The sequence below is a fragment of the Scomber japonicus genome, chromosome 12, assembly GCF_027409825.1.
Source record: "Scomber japonicus isolate fScoJap1 chromosome 12, fScoJap1.pri, whole genome shotgun sequence".
In the NCBI taxonomy this organism is placed as follows: Eukaryota; Metazoa; Chordata; class Actinopteri; order Scombriformes; family Scombridae; genus Scomber; species Scomber japonicus.
This window is the reverse complement of record NC_070589.1, coordinates 18,654,452-18,675,732: the sequence shown is the minus strand read 5'-3', so window position 1 is coordinate 18,675,732 and position 21,281 is coordinate 18,654,452. Positions and strand designations below refer to the sequence as shown.

Sequence of the window (21,281 nt, the reverse complement as noted above, 5' to 3'; positions counted from 1 at the left end):
AATACAAATGTCATTTTAAATCTGAGAAAAGACACATTTCTCTATGTTATTCAAATGATAAAAATCTAATTCATAGTGAATTAAAAAAAAAAAAAAAAAAACATCCTTAAAGAAAATGTTTATCCAAAAATACGATTCTGCCAAAACATGTCATGTATGTCAACAGCCACACTAAATGTCTTTCTGCTTAACCATTTCTACCAGAAGGGGGACCAGTCCGTCTGCCGTAGACGGAGAGTGGCCGACGGCGAGCTGAGGCAGAGGAGACGCCAGGGTGAGCAAGCCGACTTTGGGTTTAGAGTTCGACTCCGGATCCGGGGACCAGCAGATCCAGCAATCCGCATCTTGCCATGATCCCTAGGATTTTAATCATGCCTCTCTGTCTGTGTGTGAGTGCAGGCAGGCTGACAATGATTTCCTCAGTGATTACGTACAGAGCGAGTCCCTGCGGGGTAGGGGCCCCCTCTGGAGCCATCCTGATGGCTTTGGGGGCCTTGCTTCCATTTTCCATTATTATGTGGACTACCGGAGCGACAGCGCAGTCCAAGACCTTGCAGGTTTGTGATGAGGAGGGAGCTTCCATCTTCTCTCTGCTTCTTCATCCTCTTTTTAAGAGCAATTTAGACGTAGACTTAGATCAGATTCCGAACCTAATTCATGATTAGCTGACTGGAGTGAGAAAAGGAAGAGTCTATAATAGTTTTGATGCTGTTAGGTGGATATGAAGTGAAAAGTGTAATTATCATTTTTTCCTCCCTTTTTTTTGGTTTTGTTGCATTTTTTTTTGCACTCTCACAGGAGGCGTTTTGCTGATGTCTTTCTCACGCGGATGCATTTGAGATGAGAGACGAGAAGCAAATATTCCGCTTTTATTACTAAACGAACGATCATGCCTGCACGCGTGTGTGTTTTCCCGGAGAATGGAAGCGCATGACGGGATTACTATATTCTCACACTTTTCCCGATACCCAGCTCAACTAAATAGAGTCGCCTATATACCGATCGGGCTAATTGGATTTTATAACATCCACCTACTCATCACAAAATAACAGCAAACTCGTGTTTTAGACCGCACGGCAAGGGCTAAGTTGCATCTTTCTGTAATGCTAGAAGGGCAGCCGCGATTTCGGCCAGTGACATTTAGAGAGAATCTACCTTTAGACTATCCCGTCTTACACAAATTATCAGTCAGAAACTGAGCAACTTCAGCCTTTTTCTATAGGATGTCGCGCCGCAAGCAAGCTAAGCCAAGATCTCTGAAAGGTAAGTGATAAGCCTATGTTTTAGTGGCTCTCAAACATTTTATTTTAAGGTGATGACAAAGTGTAGACGAGCATGAACTGAACTTATCGCTCACTGAAATTATAACGGTCTCCCCTTTATACGCATTTCGGAGTGTTCTTCCTGTTGTGTTGCGCATGAAATCGACTGCATGGACGCACTTGGCATCGGGGAAATAGTGGTCGGCTTCACTTCAGACAATATTGTGATGATAGGTAGGGCATGGATAATTTAAAGAGCAACAGTGCAGCGCGACGCTGGTAAACATCTGGATGTGTTAAAGACGCTCCTGGTCGGAACTTGAGCCGTTTGATGGAATGGGGTGCAGAGTCACGTGACAACCCCCACCCCCCTCTCCCCACCTCCAGTCTGAGAAACTAAGGAGGAAACATTTTATATGTTGGGGTAAGGGAGGGCGTTTGGTGTGTGTGTAGGATATATACAGTAGCTATACGTGTTTGTACTTCAATTAAAATGAGGACATAGATGTGGCCTTAGTGTTGAGTGCTAATTGGATATGTTCATTAAAAAGTTGTAAACATCTGGATTTAGCTGCCAGACTGCTCACATCTTGAAAATATGCTAAACTTTTTTTTGATATTTTAAAATCTCTGCACATCATGTCAGGATATGTGCATAGGTAATATTTAACACGATTTTGTTGTTTTTTCCCCAATTTTTTGTTACTTTTTTCTTCTTTTTTAAAAAACAGTTGGACTGGTGGTAATTTGATCACACATTTGTGTCTGAGTGTAGGCCTACATGTGTGTGAGAGGGTGAAAGGGGGGGAGGGAGAGAGAAATAGAGACAGAGTAACATGCATACACACATTCTCACTCACACACACATATACACACACTTTCATATTCACACACCACTTTTCTCTGTAGCATTTTGGTGGGGGAGCTGCTGGGTTTTGGAGGTTGAGCTCCAGTTCATCTGGCAGGCATTGTATTTTGCTCAGCAAATAATTGCCCACAATTTCACATTCCCAGCTTGTGGTCTGTGGACCCCTTTCTCTCTCCCCTTTCGTTCTCGGAAGTCTTCATCTCAAAGGAAGATTACATGGTCTGCGGTAGTACATTCATGCAGCCACCATTTTAAATCAATACCCAGGAGAGGGTGGAAATGTGAGTGCATGCACATCTTAAAATTGTCACATTCTATTTCCAGATCTGCACTGTTCTATTCACAGTAAACAGCTCTATACATAGATTTCCTATTTTCTCAGACCAGATTGGCATTGACTGTTTTTTTTGTTAGTTGCTGTGACATTTGCTATTCTCAAAAGACACATCACTTATATATAATTGTCTCCTGCCAGCACGCGTACATGCTACAAGTGTGTGTGTGTGTGTTGTGTGTGTGTGTGTGTGTGCATTCAAAAGAACATCTGTTAAGATTTGTGTATAACTATGCGTGCGAGTGTAAGGGACAGAGAGTGAGAAAATCAGTATGCAAACGAAGTCAGAGTGATGACATTGTTTGTTTTGTTATTGTCACTAAAATTTAAATGGGAAAAATGTAGTACTCAAAAGATCCCGACTTTTATGTCTTCATTCCGACTGCTCGAGCGGAGCAGAAATGCAGATACGTCATAGATATTTCCCTGTTTTGGAGCAGACCCAAGGAAGGCCAGGCAGATGTTATTTATTGTTCTTTGTCTATCTCTTTCCTCTGGGACAGAGCTACACTTATACAGATGTCCACAATAAGTTTCCTTGTCATTTTAAAAAAAAATTGTTGCTTAACTCTGCATTCTTCACTATGGTTTGTAGAAGACAAGAATTGTCATTTACACTGTGAACTTTTACATAAAAATATTTTTGAACACAAAAGTGTTATCCCTTAAGGTGTGACACCATGCTTTTACACGTGTCTTCATGTGCTTGCATGTGCTTGCATGTGTGTGTGTGTGTGTGTGTGTGTGTGTGTGTGTGTGTGAGCCTGTCTTCATGCACTGTATGTTTTCGCAAACAGAGTGCGGTTGCAGAGTTCAGGTTTCACTTTTATAGGTTGTCTTCTGCTGACTTGAGGCAGTGGTCAGTGCGGACGGGGCTTTTTTTGCGCAGAAAGAACACTTTGTTCTGCGGAAGGGAAAATAAACAGAGGTGCCGATGGAACATGGAGGGAAGGCAGAACGGGCATCGTGCGGCATTTGAGGGACTAGAATGGACATGGAATGTACAGGAGATGAGAAAATAATGCTGTGACAGTTGGCACTCTTTTTTTCCCCCTTGTGTACCCCAACGCACACACCCACTTTCTCAGTATTGGCTGCTTGTGGGAGTCAGAGGTTATGTTTTTGGTCCCATCGAGGAAAAGGGCAACATTACAAGTCCCGTTTCAATTAAGTCAGGGAGACAGATCCGGCTATGTTATTGCTTGGGGGAATAAATGGCACAGGGCGAGACCATACATCATTCGCTTATATGCAAACACTTCACCCTAGCCACTGACATTTACTCAATCCTGAGCCTTCTACATTTCTCAACTGTAGGCACATTGTAATTTTGTTTTGATGTGCAGAGGCTTTGGGTCAGCACGTTGCCTCAGTCAGCGGTGAGCAGCGAGGAAAGGAGGATCTCACTCCAAATCCTGCATGTAGCGTGTGATGACTGCCACGTTGCCTGTCCTACAGCACTTCCTGAATAATGTGAGGCCGGGTTGATATTTTCATTTGGAGCACAAATGACACTCTCCCATCTCGGTACTGATGTGTTTATTGGCTGAGGAGGAAGTTTCCAGGTCTGTCATATGCATATATAAATATATTTTCTGCGTCATTTACTTTAAGTATGGTGGTTGTCATGAAATCAGCGCTGTGTCATGTACACCTTAAATATTTGATGTTTTCAAGGAGCTGAAATTTGTCGCCACATGAGTGAACTCTGGAGTTTTACTTGGCTATATATGAAAGGAAATATTATTTTACACGTTAAATCTCAACCCCACCGAAGAGGTTGATTTATGAAATCTGTGAAGAGCCCATTAAAAATAACGCCAGCATAATAGTCTGTTTTAAGTGAAAATTCTTCTTCTCAGACAAAAACAAAGTAGGCTTGAGAAACACTTTTATTTACCTTCATGTCTGGTTACTGGGAGTACAACTCCAATTGAAATTTAATCTATAAGGAAAACTAAAATATATCTGTATTTTTTAGAAATCCACACTTGTCATAATTTTTATTTTTTTCTTTATGGAAAGGACATCAGATATTATTAAGATGCTTTGTCACTCTTTTTTGATGGCATTTCTGTTACACCTAGAGGTGCAGAAACCACTCCCCCTTTCACTCCTCATAAGCTTTGGCCTGTTTACTTACAAAAAGTGTGATGGCACTTTTAAACAGAAAAAAAGCTTTATATTTTGAATAGGTACTATATTTATTTTGTGTGATATAATAAAGGCTTTTTTAAATTTGCACAATTAAAAGTGCAGAAATATAAAATATTCCTTTTGATTTCTTCTCTCCTGTTAAAATGTCTATTAGCAGTTGCGTCATTCTTAGTTTAGGGGAAGCTGCAGTATTCCAGTCTGTTCACAATTAATGATCTGTGGCATAACACCCATTAACACTTTTCTAATGTGACACAAAAATATGGTTAGTATTATCATTAAGGAAATTATGATGGAGCCGTGGAAAAATCCCATTAGCACGGCTGTCACTGCTCTTGACATGCGGCTCAGAGTGTTGGACTGGGTGTCGCGGGAGCTGGCCGATATCTCTTCTTATTCCATGGCATGTGTCTCTCTTGTTGTCATGGATTGTCTGCCACATGGAGAAAGAGCTCTGATTTAGAGACAATGATTGATTTCCACCACTGCTGCAGTTGAAATGATACGTTGCTATGCTTATTTGCATCTGTCTCGTAAGTCTGTATGAGTAGTATTAATATTTTTGGAAGCTAAATTTACGATGATTGCATAATGGGATTATTGATTCATGATTTTTTTTTTAGTGCGACTAATGCACTTAATTTTTTTTTTTTAGAAAAAGTGCTCATATGATTTGCTTACAGTACATGGCAAATATATGAGGGATTACAAATATTATGCAACATGATTAACATGCTCCTCTATTGCAAATTATTTATGACACTAATCACCAGTTCAAATAATGCTCATTAAGAAAGTTATTCATGTGCAGTGTGTGTCCTCCTCCCTCCCTTCCAAGCCCTAATTGAGGAGGGTTGACCTCTTGACCTGAGCTAAATTGAGTTGTAGTCCCTGTGGCGAGCGTCTCCTTCCCGGTCAGTCAGGGCGGATTACACAGCCATTGTGTTCAGCACTGTATCGTCCAAGCTGGTTGTAACCAAGCAGATGAGTCACGCATATCCAGGAACACACTCAGGGCTTTTTTTATTCCTGAGAAGTGCTATGAGATACCCATACACACACAAGCACACACACACAAATGCATGGCAATCTGCACGTAAAAGCGCAAAACATGTACAGTATTTATGCGCACATGTTTGCGTGCATACACACACACACACTCTTCACTCAGTTCAGTTACACAGCAGGAATTCATTTGATGGATTAGAAAAGCTCTAAGCTGCTGAGAGTTTGTCATGTTCTGCTTATTCATGTCTGTTAAATCATTAGTTTTACACGGGTGTGATGTCTTATGGTCCGTGAATGTGGTGATCAATCTGTTTTTCAAAAATTTTGTTTTGTATTTTTTGTGTGTTTGTGTTTTTACTTTGTATCTTGATTTAGTCTCCAGTTTTGCTCGCCTATCTAGGGAAAATTAATTCATCCCTAAAAAGGAAATATTCTGTCTCGGGGATTGTCACTCATAATATAATGACAGTTACTCTGCGTTCATTTTTGTGTGTGGCCAGTGTGTTAATTAGTGGCCATTAATGCTGTACCACTTGTTGTGGGATTATGTTTTTCTGCTCCGCGTTTTGAAAATCAAAGGAGCAGTGCTGAAATGGTCCCATGTGTGTTTGGTATTGTATCAACAAAAGCTAGCAGTGTGATTACAGTTTGTCACCGGCTGAGTGATACACTGTACCTTGTCAAACATTAATTAACTGATAGCAGTGATGTATTAACAACACTGTGGACTGAGTTGTATTCTGCTGAAGTTATAGTCATTATGAGATGATCATGAGCTTTAGAGCATATTAATTAAAACTGTCGAGCTATTTGTATTTTTACTGTGCTCTGATTTTTGATCAAATGTCCAGCTATTATGAAACATCACAGGAGTTTGCCCTTACTGGCAGCTTACCCTCTATGATCGCTCCTAGCTAGCTATTAATTATCTACAAGACAGGTGCAAATGAGAAAAGAATTTGCACTCTGATGGAAGTTGTTTACTTTAAATGACAAAACTTTTAATAAGTTCACAGTGGTGACAAATCATTGCAAACTGCCGTAATGTTTAAGTACTTATGGCATTGTAAAATAGAATTTTCTGCCTGAACTCCCTCATTCCACCAACAGGGACAGTAATCAAAACAAAAACTCCAGCTCCCACCACCAATCTCTGATAGAACCATGGGGGATTTATTAGGACCCCCCATCCCTAGCCCATTTAAATGATCCTAGATGCAAGGCGCTCAACAGTGCTAGAGAAACTCATTAAACTCTCAGGGTGTCAGTCACTAAGGCCTCCTTTAACAGGACAAGGTTTCTGTGTTGTCTGATACAGTCTTCTTCGGTGGCTCTGAGGGACGTATCTCTATGGTGTCCAACAATGTCTGTTCCATCACTTTTAATTGATTTCATTAATTAATTGCCAGACCCATGCCCATTTGTTTAGCATATTTTCTGTGTAAATCACTTAAAATGGTTACTAAGGGAAATATTTCCAATCAAAGATATCCTTTTATGTATTTTAAGGAATATTGGCATGTCTTTACAAATATTTTAAATAAAAACCTCTCATGAGAATTCCTTGAGAATTCAGTTATGACTGGACAAGGCCTGACAGCGAAACATAGTTGCTCTGTCGTTTGTCGGCTTCACAAGAAACAGCTCGACACTTTCCTCTTCATTTTTCACTGAGGTTTGACACCCTGCTTGACACTGACTCGTGCTCCCCTGAGGGAAAGGCTTCTGCCACCATAGGATCCTGCCTTAATTATGCAAAGTACAGGATATTTTGTGCGATTTTAAAAGTGCGCCAGTTTCTGCTTTGGCAGTCACTGCCACACTCCCCTACTGGGAGGTCCTGTCAGACTCCCCTTCCTCTTTGCCCAGGAAAATGAAAGGCTAGAAAGAAAAGACATAATGGAGAATGCATTTCAACTGCAGGGGTGGAACGCAGAGGCGTAAGAAGTCCTCAGTGAGACCCTCATTTTACATGGAACAGGTGGGAGACTCTTTTGTTCTCTTCCCGCTGTTAAAATCCATTTCATTTCTTGTACTTGACACGCTACAAGGAACTCTCACCAGTTCCAAAAAGGCTCCAATGTAAAAGGTTCCTACCTTTTACTAAACAGAAGTCATGTTTTTCAAGGCCATTGCTGTTGTCAAAAAGTCAAAAGTGGTTTAGTTGCCATGCGCCTAATGAACAGATCTGAGTGCCGATCAAGCCGTCACTATTTTGTCAGCCTCTCTGTCAAACAGCAAAAGCACTTTGCAGCTGCTTTGGCAGTTATAGCAGATAGTGTGAATATAAAACATTATATAAACACAGGTTTCTTCATGGCTTTTTAAGTTTTGTCAGTTTTAAGAAAGGTCCATATTTATACTGGAGTCTACAAATCTTCTTATTTAGTTAACCTAGCTACTAAACAACCTTTTTACTAATGCAGTCATCAAGGTGTTTTTCACTTGGTCACTGTTGACGTTGGGGGGACGTTTCATGGGAGACGTTCATAATTCATCACGTCATTACCCAGTCCAATATGTTATTTACGTGGGTGGCTGTTTGCCTTGTTGCCAAACCTCATACATATGAAAGGCTTGCGTGGATTCCCAAACCACAGGTTGAGCTGTCGAAAGCTGTTGAAATCTCTTGGAGTTTCCATACAGAAAATCTCAGTAGTAAATAATAAAAAAGAAGGAAATCTCAATGTGTCTAACTTGTTTTTAGCTGTTAACTGTTTCTTTCCCTCGTTTTTCCCCCTCTCTCTTTTTCTGGCAGTAGAAGACAATGTGACAGAGGACCAGCACAGTCCTGGGCGGACTGCCATTCCAAGCGGTAATGCTCCATTTCATATTTCATCATTTTCGGCTGGAAAAGTGTATCGCATGTGTCTACGTACATGTGTCTGTGTATGTGTGTGATTGTGTGTCTGTAAAATCTTAGTTGGGTTCAGAATGACTTGTGTTTACTGTTTTTGAGGTTTTCATACTATAAACTGCATGGCTGAATGTGTACAGTGGGCCGTACAGTGTTGCTCTTTCTCTTTGTTTGTGTAATTGTGTGCATGCATACATGCAGGTGTGCTTATAGCTGTCCTTGTGTCTCTGTGTGTTCCTGCTGTTTTTTTTAGACTCTTTGTTTCCCAACCCTCTGTATGATGTAGAATAGAGCTACCCAGATGAATGTGTCCTGTCTCCACGTGTGCCATTCACAGTGGCCCTCCAGGAACAGAGCGGTAATTCAGGTCAGGGTAGCAGAAAGCCCCCTATGAATGAAGCCTGCTCCTGATGCACCACACTGTATATTTTCATTTCATTTGTCTCTAGTAAAGGTTAAGTCTCAGGCGTGGTTATTTTAAACCCGATATGGATGGTTTTGCCCAGCAGGCTGGGGACCCTGGGTACTCCTAGGCTGCCACATTAGTCCAGCATTTACCCATAGCTTTCTGAGTGCCCCTGTGCAAAATACAGACACTGCATGAACCATTATAACACATTCTGGCTTTTCTAAGTACTATTATGACTGCAGTGTTATTAGCTCTTTAGGTTTTTAGATATAGGTTTGAACAGCAGAAAGGCTTACTGCAAAGAAAGTGTAGTTTCTGATCTTTTACGTTACCCATCATCCCTCTGTGTGTTTAAAATGATAAAAGTATAAAAGATCACAAATATAACATTTTATTTACATTGTCATCCATCCCTGGAAAAAGTGGAGCAGTATCTATCTGCCGCTTTGCTAATGTAAATTGATAGATATTGGTGGGTGGTTCTGTGAAAAGAAACAGCCTCCTTAGCCCCTCTAACCCCAGCTCAAGGGATGAAGGACTGGGCATAAGAGGCAGACTCGCCTCGGAGACCTCCTGTCATCCAGAGCCAAAGCAGAGCTAATGAGTGTGCCTGATTACAACGACCCCCTCAGACACACGGATCTCCCTCTCCCCATCCCTCCACCACCTCTTTCTCCAGAGTGAGGGGAGACAGCCGCCACATGATCGATGTCTGCCTGTGGAGAAATCAGGAGGGCACACAAATTAATTTCTCACTTTCCTCATTTGACTTTGTCTGACTGATTTATTTTTTAACCCCCTCTCAGGAAATAGCTTGACGAATGGTCAATGAGAAAAGAGTTGTTTGTGGCAGTAAACTTTTACGATGTCGTGAGATTTCTTTTGCTATTTGCCACCAACTTTTTAAGCGTTTCCCCACTGTCTGTGTGTCTGAGGTCTTTATTGTAACAGCTGTTCATAGACATGGTTAAACTGCTGCCCAAACAAGCTTTTTAACATCAAATTGAAAAGCAGTAGAAAAGCTCACCGGCTTTTCATGCATCTGCCACTTTGATGGACATGGTAGCCATTAGACTCCTGACAAGCTTAGGGCTTAATCAGATGTAGTGTCAAGATCTACCTCATAAGAAGACCCCCAGTCGCGCTCTTCTGTGACTCTGCAAGTGTTCTGCAGACCCTGCATCCTGTTTCTCATTCATGTTTGATATGTAGCAAAGGCAATGGAGAAATGCTAACAAAAGAGGCCCTCTAAAAGATAGACAGTATTATGCATAGTATAGAAGGGCAAGAACAGTGTGATATCTGAGATTTAATGAGGCAGTGCGCTTTTTTACCCAGAGAGTGTCGAGCAGGCTTAAGATCTGCAGCTTGGCTTTACCACTGCGCTGCCTGTGTGTAATTATAACCACATGCTCCGTGCTTTTTCTTCTCTCTTATATATACATCCTTTTATTTCTTCCTTCTTTCTTTTTTTGCTCTTGGCTATGTCAGATTCAGGCTGTTTATAGGAAGAGGGTGTCAGCTCTGTCAAAGTGGAGTGGACTGAGGCAAATAGAAGTGTTATCGAGTTCTGAAGGGGGTGTCTGGGTGGCAAGGTGCCGTAGTGTGGAGTAGTAGCGCGGTGTCTGAGACACTGGCTCTGGCTGGGGTTCAGGCTGCCCACAGATCAATGTACTGCAAGGCTCACTACAGCAGGAAGAGGAAAGGATTCTTTCACTCCACCACTTCAGAAAATCATATTCTCTATTATTCATTTCCTTTCATGTTTTACTGCACTAATGGCATAGCAAGGTGCTCCATTCAATATTATCACTCCCTGTGAGAGAATGAGTGAGACAGGGTGAGAAAGAGAAAGAGAGCATTTGGCATGTTCAAACGTTGTTTCTCATTCAACTGCTTTGATTTCCATTCTTCGTTGTATGCTGATATTTTTTGGTGCAGATTTTAATGGTGGATGATGCTGTCTGTATACCTGTGATTATATGTGCTTCTTCCTTTGTGTAGTACTCTATGTGTTGTCTTCATTGTTTGTTCATATTTCTATAATTGTTTAGAACCTTTTTCTCACTCTGTGGTACTCTTATCTTTATCCCAGCATGCATCATACATTTATAAATATACTGCATGTTTATTTGTAACATATAACACGGGGAGAAACATTTTCGGTCTCCACATTACTTGGTGCTTGTTGTTTGTTCAGCGTTTCAAATAAATGGCTTTTGACAAACACCTCAATTAATCTACTTTAAAATTTAAAATGCATCAAAATATTAAATCGCTATTACTCCTAACCGTGGATCTGGAGTACTTGAAGCAGATAAATCAAGTAACGTGCCGACCATATGAACACAGACTCTACCCATGCTAATTCTTGACGCTAGTTAACAATCTGGCAAGTGTCAAGCACACAGCCCCATCGTCGGATCATGACATTCTTTAATGATAGGGGATCAGTGGATGTGACGGTCTAAGTGGAGAGCCCCAAATCCCATTCACACAGAGGAGGATACACTTGGAGGCACATGTGGCATTAGAATGTAGTGTGACCTATATATATGGCGGGTGCTCGGCAAAAGTTTTAGATTTTTAAATAATGAGGTGCCGGCAACCGTGTGAAGGTTATTCAATCTTAATGTCCTCCTATTTCTGACAGCCTCCCTCACTCTGATAAAGGAGCGTACTCACCTTTGATCAGGCCCGCCGACATGTGTCGACAGAAGCTGCTCGCTGGTTAAAATAAATTCTTAATTTGAACTTGGGGGTGGGTGGTTGTAGGGTGGGTTGCTGAGGAGGGGGCATCATAGGATCAGGATCTCTGGGAAATGAGAGGGAAATGAGGAGATGGGTGAGCTGGTAATGATGTTTTCGACACAGAGGTCTTTCATTGCACAAAGAAAGACTCAGGGTAGACCCTGATGGAGCTCGACATACTGAATCTACAGGCAAGTAAGAGCATAGCCCTCAGTGATTTCACACTTTTCAGGCTCAGTGTCTTGGGGCTGGATTTGAATGAATTTCAGTTTTAAAACACTGACATCCATTACATGTTGCTTTTCAAAAATAGCTTAGTACCCAACAACAACTCTCTATGCCTCTTTTCCTTGTTCCAGGCGCTCAGTATTTTTTATTTAATCTTTAAGTTTAGGATTAGGCATAAATTCTCTAGTGAGGTTAAAAGCAGCGTTCATGGTTAGAGTTAACTTTTCAGATAAAAATTACTGAGTTAATACTTTGCAGTTTGGCCAGACTAATCTCTTTACTTATTTTTTTTTTCCTTCTACGAGTATTCCTATACATTCATACCCTCCCTCCTCTCCCTGTGGTCAGTGTCTCCACCTGTCTCAGTGTGTGGGCCAGACAGTGGGGGGACTAGTGTAGGCTTCCCTGCTAGGGACCACAGGTCCCTGGTGGGACTAATGGAGCAGAGAGGAGAATATCAATTAAAGGGTTATAAATATTTAACAGCAGAAATATTCAATAATATAAGAGTGGGGGGTCCAAGGGACTCTTCAACTCACAAGATGAAAGTTGTGGCATGATAAATGTCACTAGACACCATAAGAGACAAGAGTCTGTATGATGGATGGACTTGGACTCACATGTATATTATGTCTAAAGATGGAAGATGTCAATCACAATCCAGATTTCCACATATTATTAGTACAGTACTAATGTGCTTTAATCTTTCCATAAAGATTGAAAATTCATCCTTAAAAATCTTTCTGTCAGATCTTCATTACTCATGAATAATTTCTCAGACTGAGCTACGATCATCTTACTTTGAGCTGACCTTATCAGAATATGGATCAGTGGTCAATGTAGCTTCCCTCTTGTCCTTACCTTCTATACCAACATTGTCAAGCTGATTAACAAAATTAACAAGGGTGTTTGGGATGATGAAAAATTCTCAATATGCCACACATCTTCCCCACATATTTCACATGTAATTGTCAGCCATTCCAAGCATGCTAGTATTGATCTGGTGTCCAGCCTGTAGAGACTGGTAGAAGAGGATGTCCTGATCTGATGGATTACTGTATGAGGCCCAGAGGCACAGGAACCTCAGTATTGATGTGGCTCTTTAATCCCAGGGTTGGACGTGACCTTGCCGTGTCAAGCCCCCCCACCCCTGTTCTGTGTCCCCTGCTCCCCAACCCCCCCAACATGTAGCAGTACACTTCTAGCACAGCATCACAGTGGTGCACCAGAGGTCACTCAGCTTGACCGAGAGCACTGACCCAGCTTGGATTCACTGGAACTTGCAGCTAAAACTTGTCAGTCTCAACAAATGAAAACAAGGGATGCTTATGAACTTCCATTTTCTTTTTATTCATAATTGTAGATCTGATATAACTTTTAAAAAGTATGAGAATATCAGCTTACTGTGAAAAGCACAATAAAATGCATTTGGAGCCTGTGCTGATTTATGCATTTGTATTTCAGATAAAACATACCATTCTTAAATGTAGCCATCACTTGTTTCCATTGACAGAGCTGAGCTGTAATATTAGAGAAATTAATGATTCATAAAGGCCGTTGGAAAAAAATATCAAAGTCTTAACCTCCTCCACAGGCACCCTCTAAAAAAAAAAAAAAAAAAGACATGACGTGTTCACATCTCAGTGCATATTGTGAATTCTGTGTCTGTGTGTGTGTGGATGAATCATAAGTCTATATTGTGTGGCTTTTGGCCTCAGTCAGAAGTGTTTCCCCTAGAGCAAGAAAGGCCTGCATTTGTGAGGATTGGGTTGGGATTTTCATTTTCTTGAAACACCTTCTGTTCTGTTCTGCATGGTCCCACCGGGGACCACAGTGCTGATATTTTTAGAGGGCATGTTCCGAGAGCCTTAGTCGCCAAGAGGGAAGGACAATGGAGGGTGTGATGTTACATCAATACTTGGCGCAAGTGGGGGAAAGGAAAAATCCTGGGTGGCCTTGATGAGTTCTGGAACGTCTTTCCTCAAGGAATTTCACAGTTTAAGAGCACCCTACAGAAGGAGGTCTTAAAATGGCCGCCCATGTGTATACGGACCCAGTACGCATACACCCACACCTGCGCACATCAGTGCCACACACTCCTTGTCCTCGGGCACTGTTAACTGTGTGCTAGGCAAAAAAACAGGCTTCTTCCTAATGTTCCCCTCCGGAGTTTTAGGACAAGCTGAAGAACACTTGCATCAGTGGGGCTTAAAATGGCTGCCAGTGAATTTCAAGAGATCTTCTGCCCCACAAAGGCTTAACCAGGGTGACATGATTGTTTGATTGTAAGTATGGCTTTTTAATCAGTCTTATTGTAAAGTGTAATGGTCACAGCAGGGGAGAAAAAGAGCTGCAGGCCATGCTGCCTATTTATAAGGTGCTGTTGAAGCCACGTTCGCTGAACTATTCATGTTAGTGAAGATGTTTATTGGTACGCTGTGAGTGAACAATGCAAGGTTTGATTTGTTGTTGGAATATTTTGGCATCACATGAAGAACTTATGATTAGAGTGGTATTTTGAAAGATGATTCCTAGTCCTGGTTCAGGGTAGTCAGTCTCCTACCCCTGGCACTGCTGCAGCACAAAGCCAACCAGAGACAAAACTGCAGATGGATTGAAGAATATTGATGTGCGCGACCCGCGGCTGCCTGCGAGCAAGGCTGAATAATTTAGGGAAGTGTGTCGTGACGACAGCCTAACACACACCAATCTGAGTTTTGTGTGTCTAACTGTGCTACACTCCATACATCCACAGTGCTGGCCTAGATGTCTGGGTAATATGGCAAGGTCTGTCTCCTTTGATAGACGCTGACTGATGCAATTCAGCACTCACTGGTGGAATTTCATATTTCTTTGGTCCAGCCAAAACTGCAATCCAGGATTTATTAACTACACATATTCCCATCAGTCTAGTTTCATATACTGAAGTTTTGCTTGGGTGAAGCAGGGCAAACACAACGTAAAACCATTTCTAATAACAGAGGTGTGTGTATATGTGTGTTCGATTTGTGTGTGTGAGTATTGTGCCACCTTGTCTGTGTGTGCCTGTATATCTCTCACCCTCACCTGCCCAACAGTTCTGTTATGGCATGAGTGGTTGAGTTACAGAGGCCCAAATTGAACCTGCATTTTTATTACAGCTTTTATTATTGTTTTTATTAAATCCAGAGTCTAGAAATCCATTTTATTGTCACCCAGAGGAAGCTGTAGTACCTCACTGTGTGGGTCACCCTTCTGACTATGTGGTGCTGTCATTTCCTGTGGCTCAGCAGATCCAGAGTGCGCCCTCGAGAGGGCGGCGGAGGATGGTGAGACCAGGCGTCTGAGGAAGAGACTGCTCTCTCCAGAGGAAGGAGAGGAGGGAGAGGAGGAGGACGAGGAGCCTGCACTGCACAGCTGCGACAGCTGCCGGCAGGTGTTCGAGTCGCTGAGCGATCTCACCGAACACAAGATTAATCAATGCCAGCTGACAGGTAAACAACGTTCAGCCCACCGAGCCTCCCCTTCACTCTGCCACTCAGCTCTTCTCCCACTCCCACTCTCACTCTATGCCTTCATCAGAGAATATGCCACACTATGTGTGTTAGTACACTGCACCAAGGGGAGCACAACACCAGACTACCAGTTTCCTTGGTAGCTATCCAACAACACACAAGCCTCAGACACATAGCACATTATTTATATTTGCTGTGCATCAGTCTACAGACAATGTAGACTCCAATCTACAGACATGACATACACATAGGCTACAGAATGTTTATTTATAGTATGTATATTGTATCCTTGTACTATGCACTTTATAGAATGTGCATTGTATACTTGCCTGTTTCAGTTTTACAGTACATTTTATACAGCACTATACTAATTTTAACATTACCACACTGTAACATGCAGCTACAAGGTCCCACAGTAAGCAGACCACCAACTGGAAACAGATCCTTGCTCCAGGAAAGTCCCTTAGCTGGTCCCAATGCTAGCTAGCTGCAGTAGTAATACCTAGTGGGACTGAAAGAGAAGGATGCCATTGGCAGACTGTGTCATTGACCTGTTGATGGATGAATAGGGCTATAAATACTCTGACAAGGTGGCAGACAGAACTAATGATGTGAACTGAAGGTTTCCATGTGCTTCTCCTGGACTTGCTGTCCTCCTTTACACGTCCTGATGGGCCTGCATTGAGAAACACCATCTGACACACATTTCCCAATGTTTGGGCACAGACCTTGTCTCCTCATGTCTTGTACAGAAACAGAACAGACTTAAATGAACATGAACAGTCGAAAATGTAATGATCCTGTTACTGATATAGAGCAGAAGCGCCCATATATTGTTTCAAAGCAAATTCTAAGTACTGTGTAAGAGAAAGCTACTTTAGTCTCTATTCTGTTTATATTCAAGCACAATTTGATTTCATATTTTGCAACCCACCCATCAGCAAACCACAAATTATAGGGTAGATATCCTACGGGTTTTACAAAGATTTTCCATTAAATGTTAGACAGCCTCATGAACCAAGTATTTTGTTTGTTTGTGTGTATATGTGTGTGAATATAAGCATGCACATATGCATTCTGTCACACCCCCATTGTTCTTAATTTACACAGAAATTCATGCACGTTCATTGTAGAAGTGATTTTGTGTGTGCAGGCATACTTGTTTACATGCATGTGTGCCTCCGGTGCGTTCATGTGTGTGCAAATTCAAAAAAGAGTGATGCTCAGTTGACTAAAGCTGTGAAAATCAATGCGCTGTCCACTTTCACATTACTGTCATCCAACAAAAGCATTCATTGGTTTGAGCGAAACTAAGTGCAGAACCTCCTGTCGCCCTGTTTTCAATCTAACAATTCCATCAAGCTAGCACAGATTTGTGAACAACCTATGAAGTCAAAACACAAAAGGCCATTATTTAAGACATGGGGGAACATAGTCAAACATTTCTTGAATTAATATTTAATTATATTTATTTTATGGTGTAATAATCAGGTAATAGTCAGTAATGTTATAAAGGTTGTGTATTTGATCCATGCATGAAATACTGATTAATTTATGTTTAGCACTGTCGCAATGTGGTCATGACTGACTCAGCTATATTTTTTCTATAATTAAGCCTGGCTTTTATAAATCTCAATCTTACGGACAAATAACTCTTAATTGCTCAATGATGAAAAAAAAACACAGTTTGGATAAGAGCCCCTGTGGAAACCAAACAAAAGAATCTAATTGCCATTAGGGTATTGTGATTGTGCAGAAACACTCTATTAGTATTCAAACACAGTGGGAGAAAAGAAACTTCTAGATGGCATACTAAGTACTTTGAATGTGTGTGTGTGTGTGTGTGTGTGTGTGTGTGTGTGTGTGTGTGTTTGTGTATTCTCTAGAATATGGGAGGAGATTTCCTATGTGGCATTATGTAGACATCCATGACCAATTAATCTGCCTTACATCAAGTCTCTACTCACAGATGGATCCTTTATTAGAACCATTTTCTAATCAACCACCAGCACCTGCTAAACCCTCCAATTTTATGTTTTATTTTTGGTAAACAAATTGCAGAGCTTGACTGGAACCTATCCCCATATAGATATCTGCTTGCTGGTCCCTGACAGAACTCAGCTCTTTCCCCCCCAGCTGATATGCTGTAAGCATGTATCGTGTATTACTAAAACCAGACATGCCCATGTACACCCACTATCTCACTATGTGTATTCTGGGTCTCATCGTTCTTTGTGTCTGTTATAGTAATAAAACACAAGTTTCACAAGTACAGTGAGACAAAACAGACCAAACAAAGTCCAAACACATTCTCGCTGTATGTCGACCACACCCAGATGGACAGAGAAAAAGAGAAAGATGTTACATGTCACTGCGATCAATGGTGGCCATTGTCTCTTCACACCCCCCCACACCCCCCATCTGGCAGAGGTATAACACCTTTCCATGCACTTAAGCTGTGACCACTGCAGTGCGCTAAGGGAGCGCATGGGTATGGATTGCCTCGTGTCCCTGATGCGATCGGTGCTATTGATCGCGCTAATGCTGGACTGCGGAGGAAGGCGAGAGCCTGAGAAAGGGAGTGAGGGAGAAGGAGGGAGATGGGGAGAGAGAAAGAGAGAGAGTGCTGCAGGAATGTGTCCCCAGGGAGCCTGTCTTGAGCTGGGGCAGGGCTTCAGGAATGCTCCCCAGGAGATCCCAGTGAAGGCTAGGGCAGGGCTGGAAGAATGCTCCTCTAGAGAGTTGAGAGTGGAGGCTGGCTGGGGCAGGGCTAGAGGAATGTTCCCCCAGAGCACCCCTTTAACTCTGGGGCAGAAGTGGAGCGGCTCTGCGGGGGGAGAGCGATCCCCCGTCCCCCCGCCGGCTCCAGGATGGCTGCGGATCAGGTTTCCGTGTGGGGATCAGCATCCTGCCGACAGGGCTTTAGGCTGCCCTGGGGAGGAGACAGGAGGCTAGAGGCACTGCTATTCCATAGGCCTTTCCAAAAACACTTCACAAAAGCTTTGTCTCACTGTCTTGCTGTATTGTCTGTACACCCTTGTATTGTTACTGATCCTTCACAGAGAGAGAGAAATTGTGTCTGTAGTTTGACTTTTGTTCTCAGTTGGCACGAGACGTGTTCATTTGCTACATATGAGATTGCAGTGGTAGGCAAGGAAACATGCCTTCAGACCTGAACGCCAAAGAAATACCGCGCTCCTCAACTCATTTCCACTTGTGTTTACTAGCTAGCCCACACTGTAAATAAAAATAACATCTCTAGCTCAGAGTTTAATTCAAAAAGATTGCATTCTCACAATGTCTTTCAGTGTCCGCTCTACAATTCTGTGTCTCTGAAGGTATTTGAATAGCCTAGTGCACACATGGACTGTCAGCCTGGTGGCCATTCTTTCATTATGGGTCCAGCTCCCTTGAGCGATACCTTTTCTTGTGTCCTTCAGTAGAGGAGGGGCATGGTTGCTCCCCCCGGAGAGATCCGTGCCCTGCTATTTTAACCCTCTGTGAGATGACCTTTTTAATAAGTGTCTTTCTCTGTTTTCCATCCGGCCACTGTGCGAGCAAACAGAGCATGTCTTCTGCTTCCCTCAGATAAAGGAATCAATCAGAGAGGGTGCAACAAAGAAAGAGAGAGAGATAACTGGGCCATATATGGATTTATATTATGTAGATTTCCCCTTTCCTCTTCCCTGTAGACATTGCAAAATGCACTCAGCTTCAATAAAATACATTTCAGATTTATGAGAAAAATACAAATGAAATACTAATACTCTGTGAAAACAATAAGATCTCCCCACAATGCAGAGCGTGGTAATATGATAGAAATAGTTTAGACACATTTGTATATATGAAGTCTCTGTTTGTGATGGCAAATCAGACACATTTTTTAAATCCACTGATATATGTTTTCCTCCTTCCATTCCTAACCATGACATGTGTATTTGAAGTGTTTGAATTCATTTACATCAAGTCTTTGGGTCGGCAGCATGGAAACATTCAGTAATACCCTCAACTATGAACAGGCTCCTGGCAGTCCGCATTTTCTACTAACTGTTTCCAACAGGCTCCGATTGGTTGTACTGGGTTTTTTCAACTTTCAACTTTGTGTATTGATCCAACAGCTGCGCTGTGGCTGCCAAGAAGAATGTGCCAAACTGCAACGACTTTATTTGCTTCAAAAGGGCTCACATAAGAGGAAAGCGACATGAGCAAGACCTGATTAGCCGAACTCTGAGCCACTGCCGTTCATCAGAAATTCTGCTGTGTTTTTGCCGGGGCGTCTTGCGACATCCTGGTACAAAGAGCAGCACACTGATTACAAGGCTTTGAAAGGAGGAGAGGCGGTCAGGGGAGAATAGCTACTTCTGGCACAACGCAGCCACTGAAAAGAGACCTCATGCTACAGTGAGCTCTCAGAATTGGGCTTGAGTCCTTCCTGTGTGTATGTGTTTATGTGGGGGGCATGTTCCATCTGAGTGTCTATGTGAGAAAGAGGAATAGGTGGAGATAAAAGAAAGACAGAGAAAGAAACGTAGAGAAAGAGAGTATTATAGTAGATGTTTGACTCCATCCCTGTGCATTTCCTCTCTGTGCGGCAGTGCCAGCAACATTAACAGGAGTGTCATTAGGAATTCAAAGCATATACCCTCATGAGGACGCCCTCTTTCTTTCTCCCTTGCGCTTCACACCGCACACATTATGCACTGTATAAAGTATTTATTGGTCTTTGTCAGATGAGGACTGCATTTTCTGTGGAAAAACAATCAAAGTAAGAATAGAAGAGCCGACGTTTTACGCATGTGTTTGTGTGTTCAAGGCAGGAAAGACAATGGCCAGCACTGCAACTCTTTGCCTCCTTCATATTCACATCTCCCTCTATCTTACACACTCCGTCTTTCACGTGTTTGTTTGCTCAATCAGTCATCTGCTTAGGCATGCAAACACTCACCCACACGTATTAACACGCAAGCGCGCACACATGCTTCCTCACAGCACCTGCGTGCTTACACTTTGCATTTTAGACGACACATAATTCATCGCCCAAGAGGCTAAACACATGCTGTGACTTCATCCAGTTGACCTCTTTCTTAAGTAGGTAGCCACAATAGCAGGGATGACATGTGGACAAAACAGAGATAATCTCATGTACTCACCCAGAACTACACACACTGAGTGAAAACACTATATTAACGACACTGTTGTTATTTCCCCCTCCACTATGTAGCATCCCTTTGAAACTACTGACTTCAGTCGTGTGACAAAGACCTGGCCATGAAGCAGTTGTCTCGGTTTCGCTTGCTCTCTTCATCTCTCCCTGGCTCTGCCTGCTCTTTGTTCACTCTCTTCCTCAGCCTGCAAGTCTTTTTCAGCGGCACAAGCAGAAGAATGGCACATTAAATCTTAATAGGACTGCGTCTGGCCGTGTTGAATTGCAGAGCGTGTTAAGCCGGCGCTTTCCTCCCCCTTGGCACACGCTCGTGGAAGTGGAAAACAATTGAATAAAAGAAACCGCTCCCTCCCTCTGTAACACAAGTGACTTCGGCTGCTCTGTTGAAGCTATGAGACTGAACTGACTCCAGCTCACAAATGGCTTAAGCCCATACCGAGAAACTGTAACATAAATGACATTAGGTCTTTTCAGAATTCATAGACATACGCTGGAAGATAGACACAGGATTTACCTGACCACCCACAATGAAACTGTTGCATATTGCCTTCCAAGTGACAGTTGGAAAATATAGCCGTAAAACTCGCTGGAAATTTTTCAGAATTGTCAGTTGGCTGAGACAAATAAAATAGAGTACAGGATGGACAAAACTAGCCAAGAGAGAAAAAGTAAATATATTGAAAGGAAAAGAGAAGTTAAATTGAGAAGGAGATTGGTAGAAAAAGACAAAGAAGTGGAGAGACACAGTC

The 21,281-nt window shown here is 42.2% G+C and overlaps 1 protein-coding gene across 3 annotated transcripts in view; it reads left to right on the top strand.

Moving 5' to 3' along the window:
* Window positions 1-422: 422 nt before the first annotated feature.
* The window catches only part of LOC128369162 (zinc finger protein 521-like), a 93,604-nt gene continuing 72,745 nt past the window's right edge, over window positions 423-21,281 (top strand). Inside the window, exons 1-3 of one of the 3 annotated variants that reach the window (XM_053330154.1) lie at window positions 1,159-1,263; window positions 8,388-8,444; window positions 15,147-15,347. In XM_053330154.1, the coding sequence (XP_053186129.1) occupies window positions 1,224-1,263; window positions 8,388-8,444; window positions 15,147-15,347 (298 nt within the window). In that variant the 5' untranslated portion in view covers window positions 1,159-1,223. Of the gene's footprint in view, window positions 558-1,158; window positions 1,264-8,387; window positions 8,445-15,143; window positions 15,348-21,281 lie in introns of those variants that run through there. The other 2 variants (XM_053330153.1, XM_053330155.1) reach the window with 2 other exon arrangements.